This window comes from Amblyomma maculatum, chromosome 1, assembly GCF_055883805.1.
Source record: "Amblyomma maculatum isolate TAMU_Amacu chromosome 1, ASM5588380v1, whole genome shotgun sequence".
NCBI classification, from domain to species: domain Eukaryota; kingdom Metazoa; phylum Arthropoda; class Arachnida; order Ixodida; family Ixodidae; genus Amblyomma; species Amblyomma maculatum.
The window spans coordinates 8,110,724-8,129,614 of NC_139344.1; the positions used below are offsets into that span (position 1 = coordinate 8,110,724).

At 42.3% G+C, this 18,891-nt stretch overlaps 1 protein-coding gene across 3 annotated transcripts in view; it reads right to left on the reverse strand.

The window, feature by feature from the left end:
* The window catches only part of LOC146201593 (STAM-binding protein), a 55,565-nt gene that overhangs the window by 30,437 nt on the left and 6,237 nt on the right, over positions 1–18,891 (reverse strand). The window contains exons 2-7 of one of the 3 annotated variants that reach the window (XM_084587707.1): positions 15,934–16,085; positions 14,698–14,907; positions 11,284–11,359; positions 9,201–9,293; positions 6,178–6,506; positions 3,243–3,441 (exon numbers count right to left, since the gene is read on the reverse strand). In XM_084587707.1, coding sequence (XP_084443833.1) covers positions 3,243–3,441; positions 6,178–6,506; positions 9,201–9,293; positions 11,284–11,359; positions 14,698–14,906 — 906 coding nt within the window. In that variant the 5' untranslated portion in view covers position 14,907; positions 15,934–16,085. Of the gene's footprint in view, positions 1–3,242; positions 3,442–6,177; positions 6,507–9,200; positions 9,294–11,283; positions 11,360–14,697; positions 14,908–15,933; positions 16,089–18,891 lie in introns of all 3 variants that reach the window. The other 2 variants (XM_084587706.1, XM_084587705.1) reach the window with 2 other exon arrangements.

The following is an 18,891-nucleotide window of genomic DNA, read 5'->3' on the forward strand; positions in this document are numbered from 1 at the left end:
TCGCCACAGCAGCGACATTGAGGAAAACTGTGGCAACCGTCGGAGTGATGTGATGTTCAGAAAGAGACGCAGGGACACCGGCAAATCAGTTTAGGCGCAGCCTTGCTGCTCCCACATGTCTCGAAAGCAGCGGCTTTTTTTTTCTTCTCGCACGTGAAAAAAAGAAAAGTGGGGATAGCAGCTGCCTTTGCAGGAGTGGGGGAAGCCTGTGCTCCACATGTCGGTTGAAAAAAATAATACAAAAATAAAGAATAGAGCAAGCTCTCTCTGAGGTCACGTTCAATTGGGACACACAGTGTGCATTGCAAAGTGAAACAAAACCAGTGTTTGTTGCCAACTAGCAGAGAGCACTTTTTGGGGTTAACTGTACAGCGGTTAAATTTCTTTTTTTCTCAGTAGGCCCACACCGCCATCTGCAAGCCGGTTCTGCCACCGCAGAGAACCGTGCCGTACGATAAGTAGATGAGTTTGCTCCACTGGCTCTCTCGTTCACAGCTACATGTAAGCCGTAATGTATGGTCACGTGGTAAAAGCACGCTCGCGCTTACTGGCCTGTCTTTTGTGGGGCGGAGCTCCACCGCTCGATGGACACAACTAGCAGTGCCTGCTATTGACAGTATATAGGGGTATGCGGTATGCATGCTACGCAGGTTCGAGGTTGCAGAAAAACAAAAGGCAGTGACGTTGTGGCGAGTTTTTGAAGCTTTTGGCTTGCAATTGAGAAAAAAAAGTTCGAAAAATTGAACAAGAAAAGCTTCAAACATCCGAAATTTATCTGTGTTATACATTGACTCTATGGAGTGCATGATGACGCCTTAGAACAGTGCAAATAATCAGGCAGGTCCGGAAAATCGGACGTCCGAAAAATTGGCGGCCGATTGTATCAAATTTTGCCTGGTGTTCTTTTCTTTTCTCTTATTACTATTTTTCCATTTGTGAGCCTCTTTCTTAAAATCTAATCAATGCAGAGCCCCAATATTTTGTACGACAGTTAAAACGTGGCAATAGTTATTCTCAGTGGTAGAACACTGCCCTCAGAAAATGTATCCCGATACAAAAATACAAATTGATGCGGCATACTTTATGGGGTTTAATGTCCCAAAGTAACACTGACTATAAGAGATGCATACCGTAAAATTCCGAGCGACACGCCGAATTACTGGAAAACGGGCCGAAATTTCCCGCCAGAAAAATTGACGACCGTTGAGTGCTGTGCATATGGACTAAAATTTTTATCTCAGATCGAGGCAATCGGGCTGAGAAGTGTGTCGAGACATCGGCGAGATGCTATGCTGTGTGTTCGCACTGCGCCGCCGCCGATGCAAACTAATCGGCGCCTGCCGCCGCTGTTTTCTCTCGGTATGCTATTTATTCATGTTAGAGATTGTCTTTTTTTACTTCGTCATCAGCTCCAGTCTGGACAGCCGCCATCAGCTCTTGGGGTCGCACGCATAGAATATCTCACTCACAGCGGTTATCTGACGCCAGTCGTTAGCAGTGGTTTCCCTACACAGCCCCTAAGGTTGTCGTATTTGTTTGTGATGTTCCCGAGAGTTGAGATTAGGTTGGATTCTGTGGATGGATGGGGCTGGCAGTGCTGTCTAGGTGAGGCGCATACCAAGGTCAGGAGAAGATAAGTGTGGCGTAGGAGAGATTTGGGGGTGCTTTCCCACAACGGCGCGGAAATTGAAATTAGCATTGAAGTTAAAGGGGGGGGGGGGGGGGGGGGGGGCGCTTGCTTGGAATTTTATTGTAAAAATACAAACAGACTTAGGCTATTGATTCTAGCTGCAGTCATATAAAAAGGTCTGATTGAAATATGTGCGAACTTTGCTTGCTTTTGCCTCATAGTTTCTAAGACAAAAGTACTTAACTCTTCAAAAATGGTGCTTTACAAAAACTGCCGGTAAATCCTATGAAAGCCCTCATTTTAAGGGCCCGCTCCTGGAGAGCGCAAAAACCTGCGTCTACCATGGCGAGGAAAAAAAAACGCTTAATGCTCAACATGACCATGAAAAAAGGTTTAAAAGAAGAAAAAGCAGTTTGAAGTTGTGAATACCTGAGTGAAGTATACATTAACTGAAACTGAAATGAAAAAAGGTTTAAAAGAAGAAAAAGCAGTTTGAAGTTGTGAATACCTGAGTTAAGTATACATTAACTGAAACTGCTGTGCCGATGGCCCATTGAACAACCACAAGTCTGCCCTGTGCAGCAGAAGCCCATATGTGGCCCTTTTTTTTGGTCCATGACCCCTTTACCACGCATTTTACCCCAGAAGAGCCTAGTACGGGGCCGGGGGAAATCTTGCACCAATTGAAAAACCGGTGGGTATCCAGCAGCACCGGGGATCGAACCTGATACCTCCCGAATGAGAGGCGGATGCTTTAGCCCAAGGCCACTGCTTCGGTACTTCGGATATTAGAAAGTCCCAAATTTAAAGATTTTTTTTTTCTTTTTTTTTTTTACAAAATGAAGTGAAGCTAAAGCGTACTATATTTTCTGAAAGCTAAAGAAATGTTGTATCACAACACCATCAAATGTAGCTTTCTTTTTTTTTATATATATATATATAAAATGAAGCCTCACTCCACCATAAAAAATTAGAACTGAAGCATCAATTACTTTGAAGACAACTTAACGTGCACATATTTCATTGCAATCAATAATCAAGCCAACTTCTCAATCACAGAGAAAACTTGCTGTACACAGAGCCTAATGCAACAGCCCTTAATTTCACAGCAAAACAATTCTAGAGTTGGCGTCTCTCGTAGCGCGAGTGGCTTTGGGACATTAAACCCCATAAACCAAACCAAACCGATTCTAGAATTGAAAAAAAGTGAACAGGTGGGCTATTTCAGCTCTTGTCCACAAAATCTGCAGCACTTGTTGTGCATGCCGAAGTTCTACTCAGGAATACTAGTACTGTTTGTCAGACTGACACAAATTTAGCTACAGATATACAGTGCATGACAGAGCATAACTTCACCGACTTCACAGGATTTGTACAAGGTGACAATGGACTTAGACCGTGCAAACAAAGTAAAGTTTCAAGACCTAGGACAAACTTAAGTCATGGCCTCCTTGGGTTTACAGGTAATTTTTTTTTTTGAGTCCAGCCATAACAAATATTTTAGATTTTTAAAAATTAGGACATTCTACCGATACAATCCTTAATGCACATCATTAACTCATTTGAAGAATGCATGATAAGCACATTTAGTAAACATTAAAGGAATACTTACGAACTTTCCTGCCAGAATGGCACATGTCTCAATATTCTTCGCAGTGTTTTGTCGAGACAAGTGAAGAAACTTTGAGAAAAGTCCACCTGGCACAATTACAGTCCGCAGACGCTGGGTGCCAAGAAAGTATGGTTCTGGGCTGAGCAGCGGCAAAGGCTTCGTGCTCCGGTCCACAGCGGGGATGGCTCTTCTAACCACACTAGACAAGAAGACAAAATCAAAGCCCACATTCTCACTTTGATCCCAAGAAGGGTTCAGTTTCATAAAAACCACCAAATAGCTAAGGCACCTGCAGTGGTTCCTTCACAGTGAAATGATTGATGAAGTACCGCATTTTCCGGTTTATAAGACGCACCCCTCATATTTAGAGGCTTTAAACAATACAATTGGCATATAAGACGCACCCTTGTATAAGACGCACCTCACTTTATGCAGGTTAGAGCAACAGGACTTGACTGTATATGCTTTCTCTGCCATTGCGTGCTATGTGCTGAAAGAAAATTTGTTACATGCACATGTGAGTGATAAAAAAAAAAAAAAAGAAAAGAGGCAACACTTATGCGTAAAAAAAAAAAACTTGCTCAGTGAGAGCAGGAACATTTTATTATTACTCAAAGCCTTGAAAGGCTTCACCTTGGTACGCGGTCTGCCATTTCTCGCAACAACGCCCAGGCGTCCTCTTCGCGCTCATAATTACTGCGATGATCGTTGCTGCGTGCGGGCGCTCCGACGCACGCAAAGCACATTTAGGAAAGAGAAAACACACATGCGATAGCCACCATACAATGTAGTAAATTGTAACTGGAAAAGAGAGTCGGCTTTATCTGGTTTGTCTTGGCAGTGTGGAAAGGATGAGGAGCATGAATGTCACCACCTTTTGGCATTTTGCCAGTGGGACAGCTGTACAATTCTAGACCACTATAACGACTACAAATATTGTAATAGCAGGCATCGCTACCATTACCGTTTTATAATAAAGTTCGCTTATGAACATTGTGCAAAACGGGGGAAAAAAAAAAAAAAAAAAAAACCTGCACATAAGTGTATAGGATGCACTACCGAAACTCTTGTCAAAAAACCGCATCTTACACACCGGGAAATACGGTAACTACCTACATGAATAATCCATGCGTATCAAGCCGAAAATAATGATCCCAGATATTGCGAATTACTGGCTACTACACAAAACACACATACACCATTCCCTTAAAGAATTCCATGTAAAACACATGGGAAAATTGTACACTATACCACACTTCAATTTCACTGTTCACACAAAGTATCGAAGTGCGTGTCGCAACCATTCAAGTAGTGATTCTTCCAACAATATTCTTTGATCCCTTTCATGTGTTGAAATGCATTCACTTTGCATATGCCGCCTTGGGTGCCTGCTGACAGTGCTAGTACGACAGTGAGCGTGTGGTGCACCTGAGGGTGGCCTCTGATTTCTTGTACAAGTTTTTCACACCCCACCATTGCCGTGCGATAAAGTGAACCTACCTAAATAAGATACCTTATGATAGGCAGCAGCTAGTTCCAAAGCACCGTCTACTGCAGCTTCATACATCAGTCCTAGAAAGGGGTGCACTACCAGAATGGCGGTAACCAAGAAGCACACCACTGCCATGGGTTCACTGCATTCTTGCTAGTAGGTCAGAGGTTAAGCTTATCTACAACGCTATTTATTATATACCCAACTATTTCAAAATACATTTCAAGTCTGAAAAATCCAAGTCAAACTCTACTGCTCCACGGCTAGCCTGCGAGGCCACCAGAGCAGCAACTGCTGTTACAACAGCAGGCAACAGCAGGCAATAAGCAGCTTTTCTTTTTGTTCTTGCTTACAAACAGTCACTAACAAAACTCAAAGCTGCCCAGTGTTCTCTCTGCCAAACAGCAGTTCAGAAAAAAAAAACTTGTGGACTGCTCTTCCTTACTTTAAGGTGTGTGCCATTCAGGCACCCAATTATTTGTCGTAATGACAGTACCCTCTCTGCTTTTGCTAGTTAAACCGACTTGTGCGCAAACCCTACGGATATCCTAGCAAGCAAATGGAATAGTGGCACCAAGACAATGAAAGGAAACTGATTTGATTTATGGCTGACCTCTTTCTTTTTTACCATTTCTGATTTCTGCTCCGCCAAAATTTTGTCAGATGCTCTGCATACTTCTCTGGCTGAATGCTACCTTGTCTTCATTTTTCCTACGCATAAGGAAACCAACTCAAATTTTCTGGGCACGTGCCTAACTAACATCTCTTTTGTGATTAAAATGTTATGCCAAGGTTGCGCCAACTGGTGCAGAATGCCCCAGGTCAATATGGCCCGAAATGCAGCACAATGACATATCTCTTAGCAAGCAGCTTATTCGATTCATTCTTCTGAGCTCGAAGGCCACTGCAGAGCTCCTGCTTTCAGCAGCCTTTTACCTCAAAACCATAAAGCAGCACTGATAACTTCATCACGGTGTGACTTTATCCCAACTATAGTAACGGCATGATAGATTGCATCCAGTATTAGGCTAAACCATGGACAAATGGGATCTGGAGCACTTGCGCCTCTGTGTTTTGTCAGACCCCACCTATTTGCATTTCAGTCTAATAACGTTCAACTCTGGTCTCGGGCACTGTGGTTTTATGGCATATGACTTTGTCCGACAGAACACAAATGCAAAATTCCAGTAGCAAGTTAATTGCAATTAATTCAGTGTACATCTAAGTACCACTGTCAGGCACGCCAGCTGTCATATAAAAGGCATCACTGACGTCTAACCAAGGGCACCTGTCACATACGACCAAAGGCACGCACGGACATGCAGCGAGTACATATACACTGACTGAATGGAGTAATTCCAAGTGCAATTAAGTGCTCGACTTTTGTCACGAACCAGAAAGACACAGAAACTGGAGGGCATGCAACAGTGCATTCCAACTCACTCCACTGGTGCCGAGGGAGTGACAGAAGGCTTTGAGGCCCTAGAAGGAACATCCGGCACTTGAAAGTCACTCAGCGTTGGGAAAGGTGGAGTTTTGGGCCGAGGAGAACCTGCGATGCCATTTTCAATCTCCAGCAGCATGGGGAATACATCAGATGGGGAGATGCCACTGGGAGGTGTTGGGGTGTCGGGCCGTTCGGGCACCGCCATTTTCGCCTGCTGCTGTCGCTGCTGCAAAGCAAACAGCTTCTGCTGCTCGTACATGAGCCGCTCCAGCTCATCTTTCTTTCTGCGCTCTTCTTGAAGTGCTTCTTCGGCATCTTGCCTCTCCTGGGTACAAGAAAGCTCACAATGCCACAGGTGTAGACCTTGTCAGCACGCATGCACCTTGAACAGAAAATGCACTGAACGTGTTAACGGGGGCATGCACCTCAAAAATGTTTTATTATCACTAAAGCAAGGTGAATGAAAACTGTGCCATTTTGAAATTTCAAGCCCCTCTTTACAAATTTGCTTCAAGTTCAGAGACAGCTTTATGGTTTATCATTCTCTATGCTATGTATGTGCGAAATACAGCGAATGCTTGTGCAGCTTCTGAATATGGCAGTGCAAGCGTGAAACATCAGAACAAAATGGCTTTTCTGGCCCTTAACACTCAACTGTGTACAAATGCACAAATTAATGTTACTCCCTCAGCACGTATCATTTTGAGAGAGTTTTATATCCGGTATATTGTTTGCAGTGGCCGGTTCACGAATACAGAATGAGTTTTCAGTGATTAAAGTAACACTAATTGTATTGAAACATAGGTAGCTGCATTCTGCACACTTTAAAAATTATGAATGTCAATTTTAGTTTTTGAACTATTAAAATAAGTACTCGAAATGCATAAAATGTGCACAAAATATACTTTTGGCCAAAAATAAGAAGTTGAGAAAAACACGTTGAAAGCCATAAAAGACTTTGTGAACAAGTTCAATTCAGGCAATGAAATTTTTTTTTTTCTTTAGAGAGAAAAAGCATAGGCCTACTGGCTTGCATTAGCATGCTTGAAAATGAATTGGATCTGCATCTCTCATAGCCACTGCAAGGGCTTTAACCAAATTATTTAGCTAATTTTTAGATCATTTTTGGTTTCGATTTTTTATATATGTGAAAGAGGAACAATTGAAGTTGCTCACACAATTAGAATAACAAAACTAAATTTTTGAAAACCATGTCGGATGCCAATCTTTATGAAAAATAAACAAATAAATAAATAAAGCTCACATTATGGAGAACTTGCAATTATAGCTGATGACACTACATTGAAGTCACATGAGCACTAATTAGCGCTAGGAAAAGAATTTACTGCTCCACAGGGGTTGCAACTGTTCTCACACGAGATTTCCAGCTTGAGAAGCACAATAAAATGTGTTTCAATGTAACTAAGCCTCTTACGTGCTGTTTATAAAAAGTGTCCCAAGGTATACTTTCAACAGTGATTATGCATTGCACTCCAAAAGGCTACACTCAAGCACAACAGCAATCAGTGCAAAAATTAATCATACAAAAAACCCAAGCGTATAAAGAGCGACTCTTCAGCTCTGTCACTTTGCTCGCCCTGTTACAACAATTGGCACTAAGCAATATGTGCGGTTCTTCTGGCCTGCATGAAAGGGTGGCCATGCCAAGGTAGCCCATAGCCCATACTGCACTGAGCTCAGATGTACAGGCACAGTGGACCACATCAATCAGGTGGCAACACACAAGGGCTCCAAAACACCCGCTCATTACCCTTTGCAACTTTTCACAGCCGCATCTGCCAGCGGCCCACTTGTCAGCGCAACTTGGCACAGTTTGTCAAACACAAACACGGTTGCCAATTCATTACTGACTTCTCCCCACTGCTGCCTCCCCTCAAAAAACTGTCTGGTCTATGACAAGAAGTGTTACTAGTGCCCTTTACTTCACACCTATGCCGCCACCACTCGCCACTAAACGGCTGCAAAGAAAAAAGGAAAAAAAAAAAAAAAAAAAAACACAATACTCCTGAGAGAGACTGTCCTTTCTCCCTGTCGCTCACCTCTTTGATTTCTCTTACCTGTCTCCTTGCTATCCCTTTATTTCTGCCGCCCCAGTTCAGGCGCTTCAGCTCATTTCGAAAGCAGATACTGGGGCAGGCAAAAAAATCTTTTTCCTTCTTTATTATTTTTATTTTAGTCTATAAAACCACTTACTACTACTCCTGAGAGCACTTGCACCCTCTTTCCCTCCGGATGTGGCCAGACCAATGCAGGAGTCGCATTTTTTTAAAAAAATGCCTCAGTGGTACACAAACGCCAAAGGGAGACACTCACTAGAGTGTCTCCTGTTTGTCTGGCCTTGTTCACCCGTTGTTTTTGTTGTCTTTTTTTGCCAAATGACCCGTCAACTGTTTATCTGCCGCAGTTCATAAAGCAGCGCTCATGTTCAAGGAAGTTAGAATCAAAATAAAAAAAACTGCAAACCCATCATCACTAGTATACTGTCTATTTAATTTTGCTTTTATTGTTTCTGTTCGTGCTTGTGACAAAAATGCGCATTTCTAGAGCAGATCCAGATAATACAATTTTGGAACTCAAAACAAATTTCTCACGAAAGCCTATCTATGACTTGTTTTAACATCTTTGTCCCCGGGCGGTGTGGCATCGCCACGTTTAGTCTTTTGCAAAGAAGGGATAAAAATTACTTTCCTACCTACAGCACAGAAAGCCTTCAATCAGAAAATACCAAAACAAAAAAAAAGCAATTCCTGTTGTGGAGTATATCGAGAATCTGCTACATGAATCTACATCCCCACAATTTATTTCCATTAACTCTTGCTCCAAACAATATCAGCAAGCCAATATGAAGACTTGCTAACCAACCCCTCCATTCTGACATGAATAAAAGTGGTAATTCAATGAATAGTATACATGTATGCCAGCACATGTAAGAAAAAAAGAAAGAAGAACCAGCATAAAGATGGCTAGGTGGTTTATGCAATTAACAAAAGGAACTTGCCTTGTTTTTGAGTATGATGTTGTACTCTTGGGTGTACTTTTCTATAAGCTCAGACTTCAATTTTTCCGCGATAGGAAAAACTTCCTTTAATTTCTGCAGAACAAGATCAGAAAAGTATCAAGCAGTGGTCTCTGGTCTGGAGTTGGCACTAATCGCATTAATACAAATGAACATCAACATTATTAAATGCAGAACCAGGGAGTATATTCCAGAAAACAAGAAAAAAAACATCACACTGAAAAAGACTTTCGTAAAACATGACCACATTTATGGGATTTGTTTCTTTTATGAACACCGGAAGGTCAAATAAGCAAAAGAATGCTTACTACCTTTCACCACTACTGTTTTTTTTAATTTTTACGGCTCCAAAGTGAAAATAATGCAGTAAGTATGAAGCCGCTAACTCTGTAGCTAGACCTTAGTAGCAGTGGGCTTGACTAAAATATTTCTCTATATTTTTCATGGTACAGCTACTTGAGCTTATTAAGTTAGTTATGTTAGTTATTTATGGCTTTTGCCATTTTTTGAGCAACACGGGACTGGATTTGTGCTTGGGAGACAAGTTACTGTGCCTGTTTATTTATTTCATACCTCTTCTGATCACACTATCACCAATCATGACCCTTTTTGCTCTACTTTTTCCCTTCCCTGCTGCCGAGCAGCATGCCAGATACTCAACTTTTTGGCCAACCTCTCCGAACTTTCATTCAACAGACACATCTAACTATCTAGAAGTCTGTGATGGTGCACGACTCACAAATAGCTGACGTCACGATCAGCAGTCATGCAATACACCGCCGAGTTGGTGGCAGTGCCCGCGGCAAGCATGCACGACCCGAACATTGTTTACTCCGCGATAGCTACTCCACATTGTTCCCCGTGAGTACAGTGCGATAGCTAATTGCGCTGTATGCACAGGGAGCAGTTTGCGGCACCGTGTGGCCAAAGTCGCGATCTCCTGCCGTGTCGTATGCGTTGTGAGAAGTTTACGTCGAGAAGGATCGCCGACGTCCCGATCGTGTCTCGTGCTGTAGGCGCCGCAAGTGGCAAACCGCAGCCGTCAATAAGTCTCATCGGCCGTAAACAGATCTGTGTGAACGCCTTTCCCATAATGGTGGATTAACAGCGCAAAATACACACAGACCAAGAAAGAGACTAGACACACGAACCAGTGCTGAACTTACAACTGATTTTTTATTGGGAAGAATCACATTATGTATACGCACACGAAGAGACAGCGCACATGTGCAATATCAATGTCAAGCACGCTCATTCGATAAAAAAAGAAAAAAAAACTAACCTAGCGAAGCATTGTTCCTCGTGCGAATGCACGCCGTTGTTTGATGACCCTCATGTGTTATTCGTCCATTCTGATCAGCGCAATAGATTAGTAGCCGGAGCTTTTTCACATTATCAGAAAAAGTGAAGGGTGCGTGAGTACGCCTGTGTTACTCTATCTGTTCGGGAAATGAATATGCTGCATAATGGGCAGCAGTTCGGCAGATGTACTCGAGCTTTTAAAGACTTTTTTCCTTTTTATCAACATGTGAGGTTGCTGACACTGCACATGTGCGCTGTTTCTTCGTGTGCGCATATATAACGTGACTCTTCCCAATAAAAAATCAGTTGTAAGTTCAGCGCTGGTTCGTGTATCTCATCTCTTTCTTGGTCTGTGTGTATTTTGTGCTGTTAATCCACCATTATGAAGCAACACCAACTAGCCCAATCTGCAGTTCTTCTACAGCCTTTCCCATGCTTCGGCACACTGATCTTTGTTTGTTTTGATTATACGAATTTTCAGATGATATGCATTCCTTAGTGACCCCGTGAGATTCGTATCACTGAGGTTCTACAGCATGGACCCCTGAATCAACTGGTCTTTATGACGTAAACTACCAAATGTAATTTTTCTACAACTTCTCTGTTCAGCTAGTACCTTTCCTGGTATTTAATGACCCAAACAAACATTTCCTTAACCCAATAGCAGTATAAAAAAAAGCCCATATGCAAAGACTAAGGGAGGAAGTATGGAACTCAAAAAGGGTGAATTATGCCTATTCCATTCATGCAACAGAGCTTTTACCTTCTTTGTCTGATCCCACTCAGGTAAAGAGGGCCCCTTCATGTCCGGATGTTTCAATATTTTTTCTACAAACAGCCTAGATGCAGAAGAAAAAGAAAGCATACCAGCCAATTACCTACCACAAGTAAAGAGCACGTAAACGCACTGCAGTGCTGTGTGAAAATTGACATCAGCCATTAAAGTGCAGATTAATCCTCAGACCTGTCACCTACGCTGTGTTCCACACAAAGATTCTCATAATGAGGTCGTCAGGCTGCACATTTAAAAAGCCCATTACAAGGGTTTAAACGTAAATCTGAAAGACTCGAGCTCCAACACTTCACCGCAAAACTTTTCACTGATAGGTGGGCACGCATGACAGGGTGAAGATTACATTAGTGAAGATAAGACAAGTCAAAAGAAAGCTGCCAAGCAGAAAGTGAAGCACAATCAGCTCCAAAGGGATCCAAGAACTAGATGCAATCACTGTGGACACCTGACAGAAGCACATAATGCACTGCGGAACTAAGGGGGCAAGATGCATTAGTTGGTTGCAAGCAGCGACTGCTCTGGGCATGCGTGGGTGGTACTAAAGGCGCTGAAAGTGCCTTTAGAGCATGTGGCACTGTGCCACGTAACTGATGCATGCTGCCGTGCAACACAAATGCAAGGAAAGTTGTGACAATCCGATATCAATATCAAGTGCTTACACGCGAGCCAACAATTAACATCAGGCAACATGATTAAAAGCATCTGTCAAGAGGGACTAAGCAAAAAAAAAAAAACAACCACCCGGGAGCAAAGTGAAAAACAACGTTTTGCTTGCTGCATTAGACTGAAGAAGCAGGCGAAGCTGAAGAATTATTCGTTGTTTGCCAACTATACCCAATGCATTCAACAGAAAAATGCAAAATAAGCAGAAAAATGGCCCTCGAATCGTGGCCCTGTGGACAGCAAGATTCCTGAAACATCCACTGATTGTGAAAGCTGAGAACCAAATAACTAAAAACCATTCCAACCACAACTAATAACTTTCTCTTGGGGTATGCCCAGGAATGAACGGTGAAAATCCTGCGCTGGTTGATGAAGCACGGTAAACTAGACAGACCTCCCGCCCATGATGAATAGGGCAAACACAAACACAGGCTCAAACTGAAAGCTGTTTGTCAGAGAAGCACACTGAAAAGGCTACAAGCTGACTAAGGTAAGATAAAGTGCCTTCAAGGCTAAGAAAATAGGAGAATTAAGGATTTTATGCAATTACTAAAAGCAATCGAAGCTGGAGACAAAACTGCTGTCATTACAGGAAAGCAAGTCCTGAACTGTTTCAAGAAAACAGCATGCAGTGAACCTATTCTCGTCGAGGGCATTATGTAGAAAAGAAAGGTTAGAAGCATGTTGGGACAAAGGGCCTTTTCAAGCTGCCATGACATACTACACTACAATACAGTATTAAACTACGATACAGTAAAAACTCAGATATAGTAAAGTTTTTTCCTCTTTATAGTGAAGACATTTTTGATAAATATCAGTAATAGTAAGGTGCGCCTGGCCATGACGACACACTTCCCACAGACTGACATCGTAACATGCATGCTACCTAGGATTGCGAGGCAAATATTTTTTTTTTTTGAAGAAAAAAAATACTTTTTTTTTAATGGCTTTACCACCAGGCTTAGCAGCTGCGAGGAGAAGCCAACTCTACGTAGGCCTTGGAGCCGTGAGGGAAAGCATGTGGAGCATAGGAAATAAAACAACGTAAAGCTGGCTGTGAATGTGGAAAGAAGGTGGCGTGGTCCGTTCAGAAAGTAAAAGAGAGTAAAAGTGCAGCAAGAAATAAAGAAAGGAAGAAATGGCTGAACATTCACAGCACTGTGCAGCAGGAATCACAAGGCAGCAGAGGAAAGAAGTGGAGGTGTGGCATTGTGCTTTTGCCGCGCTTCACTGTCATGCGCATTTCTCATCAACCGCCTCCTAAATGACAGAAACAGTGGAAGATAATGCCGCGTTCATGCAAGGCTTTGGTTTTCACATGGAATCAATATAGTCGTAGGCACGTTGCATTCATGTTAAAGAGGTACTTCCACAAAATGTAAATAAAAAAAAATCGTATAACTGAAAAGTAGAAAATTGTATACAGAGATTATAAGGTATTTTAGTGTTTCTTTTTTTTCACAAAGCAACAAGACTTTTAGTAAGTAACCAGACAGCATCTTCAAGGCGATATCACTAACAGCCGATATAGTAATGACCATGATGTAGTAAAGGTTTTTGCCAGTCCAAGTGACTTTATTGCAAAAGAGGTTCAACTATAGTATGTTTCTGAATATTCAGCTTAAGATGGAGTGACTTCCCTAATGTAAAAGGGTTTTTGTTCAGTGTATGAAGGCCCAAATGCACAGTAGGAACCTTCCTGGACTCAGTGTTTCATGAAATCACAACAGCACAGAAAGTTTACCACGACTGACAAGTTGACACTGACACTCTCGAACCCTAGGAAACCATCGTTTAAACATTTAATGCATGTGTTATGAAGGACTCAAAGAAAAAAAATCACTCACATTATGCTTACCAATACACCCACATTCTAAAGCCAATATGGAGATTTTGTTAGTGTTAGATTTTGTCGTCAGAGTAACAGACATGCTCCAGCTAGCAACTATTAGCATTTGGTCCATTTTGTACAGCTATAATCAGAGTTTGAAAAACCAAATCAAAGGTGCAGAACTACTCAAAGTTCCAGAAACAACAGTAAAGAAGGTTTAGTGCAAAACCACTCTTATAGGATTGTCAGAGCCGAGCAAAAAATCTTGCTTGTCTACATGGGCACCAAGGAGTGAGACAGACAATGTGCCTTTCCTTCCCCAAAAACCAAGTCAACTAAAGACGTTGAACACTTTGCCAAACTTTGTGCCAGTATCTAAACGCTAAAGCGTGAAGCAAAACCATGCCAAACATTTAAACCCCAGCTAATTTTTTGTAAAAAAAATGAATGATAACAAATTGTTAAACACTAGCTAGAAGTCACACATTCGTGCCTCATTTTGCTCAGTGAGGTCTCATATTTTTACTGGACAGCGAGCACTGCCTATTGAGAACATGTTGACACCAAACTTTGTACCTAAGTTCTACCAAGGAATGGTACACAACATGCAAGTGGTATGTAGCGAATTTGCAACACTGGGCTGTAAAGGGTTAAGCTATGCATTAAACCAGCCCAGCCGCAGGGCAGCCTCCCATGCTCCACAAACTGGTAGCCCCCCTCCCCCCCTTTATACACAATTTCAACAGAATACAGAATACAAGAGTTAAGGTGGTAACTATCATAAGATGAGGTTTTCCAGTGTACATACCAGTACACTTCCAAAACAACAGATTACTGAAATACAAATAACTTCACATCTTACAAAGATGATGAAAGATAAGGAGACTCACGTAATGTATTTGGTGTAGAGTATGAAGGCGCTTTCGAGGTCCCCCTCCTTGCGGTAAACTTCAGCCATCCGTAGCATCTCTTTGCCAGATCTGAAGTACCGCTTCAGTGGTATGCTCTCATCTATAACAACCCCACTTCCGACTTCACTCAGGTTTCTCACTTTGGCATGAGGGTCATACTTTTCGAGGCCCCTGCTGGCTGAAGGCATCCTGTGGGAATAATGAAGCCAAAAACACTTATCAAACTATACCAATCTTTCGTCATGGGAGCAGTATTCCATAAGCTTCCATCTCCAATTTCATTTGGTTGCATGTCAGCATCAGATGAAAGCAGCGAGCAGCCAGTCAGAAATTACAAGATAGTGGGCCCTGCCATCGTCGATAGCCAATGCCAATTGTCGTACATGCCAGCTAACCACCGGCTGCAGCATGCAGCCAATGCTGAGGTATGGCTGCTAATGAGCCAATGGTCCAGTCACTTCCTATGGATGCTTGCAAAATACGGTTTCATCATCCAACCAATGCCAGAAGATCAAATGGATCCGAAATGCAAAATGGAAGCTAATGAAATATGGCCTCTGAACAGCATACACTTAAAGATGCCGCAGCATATAGCAAGCTCTTGAATGCATCTCGATGCTAATGAATAATGATATACAAGCATGCTTCATTCGCCTGCAATCCATCTTTGATACACATATGCAGATTCTGACATGCTGACAATGAAAAACTACACTCTGATGGTAGATATGCCAGTATGTACACAAAGAAATAAAGCAACCTGGCAAAAACCACAGAAAGCACAGAAAGGTGCGCAATAATGGCCCAGTGCAAGCACAGTAAGCGATGAACTGGTATTGTATACACGGCCATGCTTTCAACAGGAAACGGGAACACTGAAGCAGCAATTGCACTTTCCTGCAGTGGCTAGGACATGATGCCGAACATGAGTATGAGGGTCCGATCTCAGCGGCTTGTTTTGATGATGCCAAAACACAAAGCACCTATGTGCTATGTGATGTTGGTGCATGTTAAAAGAACCCCAAGTGGTCTAACTTTTTCCAGAGCTCTTCACTACAGTGTCCCTCATAGCCTATGTTGCAGAAATCAGCAACTGCGCAAAGGAATACACTGAATAAGTACTTAAGAGCTTATGCTCTACTGCTACCATACGCTAGGGTCATTCACCTTCGTAACCCAGGTAGTGCGCATGCGCCAGTTTCATCTGTGCCTCACCAGAGCTGCGCTGCGCACTCACTCTTCGGCTCACCGCCGGCCGAACCGTGAGTGACGTCGGCCTCGCAATTGTGTTGACCCCCAGCTTCATGGTGCGCTCCTCCTCTGCCTCACCACTGGTTTTAAATGGTGCTCTCGCTTCCACATGACAACTGCTGGAGAAGGAATATAAGCTGCTTAGCTGCGGCTCGCTTTCTCAGTCTAGACATGAATGATGTGGTGCCCTAGATGTCGATGGCTAAACTTTGCATAACAGAGCTCACGCTCGTTAACTGGGTTCAGCCAAGCTGAACCGCACCTAACTATTTTTTCACTTCATTCCCATTTCAAAAGGTGACCATGAAAAAGACGTAAATGAATGCAAAAAGTGATAAAAAAACAAAAACAAACAAGGAAGGATTTGTACTAAGCTTGAAATGACAACTTTCATGGAATTTTCGATGACGCTGTGCTCTGCAATAACCAAGCTTCAATTTTTTGAGAATTTCTATCAGTAAATGCCAGGCGTGACAATCTCAGCGAATTAAATATTGAACAGGAGATAGAACAGAAAGCTCAAACAACACAAGAGCTAGCTTGCAAGTGAGTGCATTTATCACACAAGCACCATGTGAACAAAGCATGCACATATTAGTGTGACATAGTGGCATGAAAAACTCCATTCTGGTGCTACATGTTTATGTGCTCATGCAACAAATGCATTCAGTAGCCAGCCAGCACTTGTGTGTGCCTGTTCTACCTCTTGTCATATTTTACTTTGCTTTCTAACATTATTTTAAGTCAACAGCTCATTATCACGCATTAACAGCAAGCTATTATCACGAATCCCATTTTTATGAATTCAGTTTAAAACAAGCCATAACTAGATGCAACTTTTGGGCCCACACGAGACAAAGTAGTGTTGTGCTGGAATTTATGACACAGAGGGAACTAAAGTCATCATGTGCCAAACACAAGGTATATTATGTCTGTATGGCGAGAGGAAATGAATAAAACAGCACAAAAAACTTAAACGAGTGGATTTTATTGCCTAAAAGAGAGCTAGGATGGAATGGAATGTGTTGATCATAAAATTGTGAGAAGTGTTTTTTTTTCCTTGGCACCTCCAGCTTTTTGCACAAACATAAAATGCGACTTATGGAGATCGCTTCTCCACACAATTGGCATGTTGGTGTCTTTTTGTGAAAATAAAATTGTAAGGTGAGTGTGTTCGACACAGAAGTAACAAAAAATTACTTCGATAAAACGTTTTTGGTGTGAGCATAATTTCCATTCACCTACAACAGACTTTACTAGGTGTAGCGTATTTACTTAGGTATTCATTTTTTTTATGCCATTTATCACTCACTTTACAGTGTACGAACTTCATGCAGTCTTTATATAGAATGTTTACTTTCTTGATTGCCTGACACATGAGCTCATGTGTCTGTCTCGCCTTTCTACATGTCCCGTCCGTTTGAGCTGTTTCTTCCTTCCGTTTACTGTTTCTTCCCATTTTAATTGCATTATTCCACTTTTGACGTAAACTGTTGCTTTTGAGCTATGGAAAAAAAGAAGATAAGTTGCATATTTTTCTTGAAAAGCTTGGTATTCTTGCAGTATTTGTTCACGTGACTTTTTTTTTATGCAAAAAGGAGTTAATGTGCAGTCCCATAACATATAGCAGAAAGACTGTACCATGGTGGTAGCAGATTGGGGCTTAAAACCATTTCGTCAAGGGCATTCATTATAAACTAATTCTTGGCATTTATCCTCAGAGCACAGTAGCAAAGGTTTGATCAATGATGGAAACAAACTTTGCACAAAAAAAAAAAAAAAAAGAAACAGAACGAAGGTGAGTACCCCAAAGCCTTTTGCGATTGGCTGCCTCGCGAGCTGGTTCCGGGCAACATGTGAAATTTTCTAAAAACCCAGAACCTGGGCGACAGCGAAGAGTGGCAATGCTTTGGTGTTTCAGAGCATCTCACAAGTGCTTGTCTGACTGCGTCAAATGTTCGGCCGCTGCAAAATGGCATCTAAGCCCGGAGGACCACCTGGGGTTCCTAAAGGTGAGGTGGCATCGCACAGCACACGGGTGCAAAACTCTAAATGTTCAATAACCTTCCATTCTCCCCATGTATGTTAAATAAAAAGAGAAAATTGTATGAATTATTGATGAACAGTGTTTTGGAGGAGCATGTTGAAACTATAGGGTAACGCAGATGTTTTGGCAGGGACTACATTGTCGCTGCCAAAACATCTGCGTTACCCCATAACCATAACTACATGCTCTTATGTTCTAAAGGTATGCCTTTAGAACATAAGAGCATGTAGTTATGGTTTTCCTATCTTCGAGGGAGGGTTCGTCTTTTTATGTGCAGGCTATATATCGGAGAAGTTGCGTATGTACCAGGTGAGAGACACAAACCTAATTCAAGGTTTCTCAAACTGGGCTCCGCGGAACCTAAGGGTTTCCAGGCTACTTCAGTGGACTCCACAAGCTCCCAGAGGATTATCTTTTCTGTTCCTTAGCTATTCCTTCCCCTACCCTACATTGTGCTATATGTGCAGACCAGGCACAGTACCTGGTTCATTAAAAGCAAATTTAAAGCAGTACCTTTTTTCATCCTAGTTTGTTTCTCAGCTTTGCCCCGTCAGAGTAGGCACTGTCAACAGATCAGACATTGGTAACACACCAAAATGGAGTGCACTGCCAGCACACTCGTGCACGTGGTGACTGAAGGTGTGATCTGCACAGTTCAGTTAGCCAAGCTAAGATAGAAAAGCGCGCATGTCTCACTGGGAGCTTTTATTATGGGCATTTCGATGGCGCTGCCGGTGAGCTCATTCCCACTGAAAAACCAGTACCTGTCGAAGTATAAAAATATGCCCGCAACGCACTGTCGACAGAGTAGGGAGTAGCAGGCAACCAATGAAAAGACTGGCAAGCCAACATGTTTTGGTGGCACTGGCACAGTG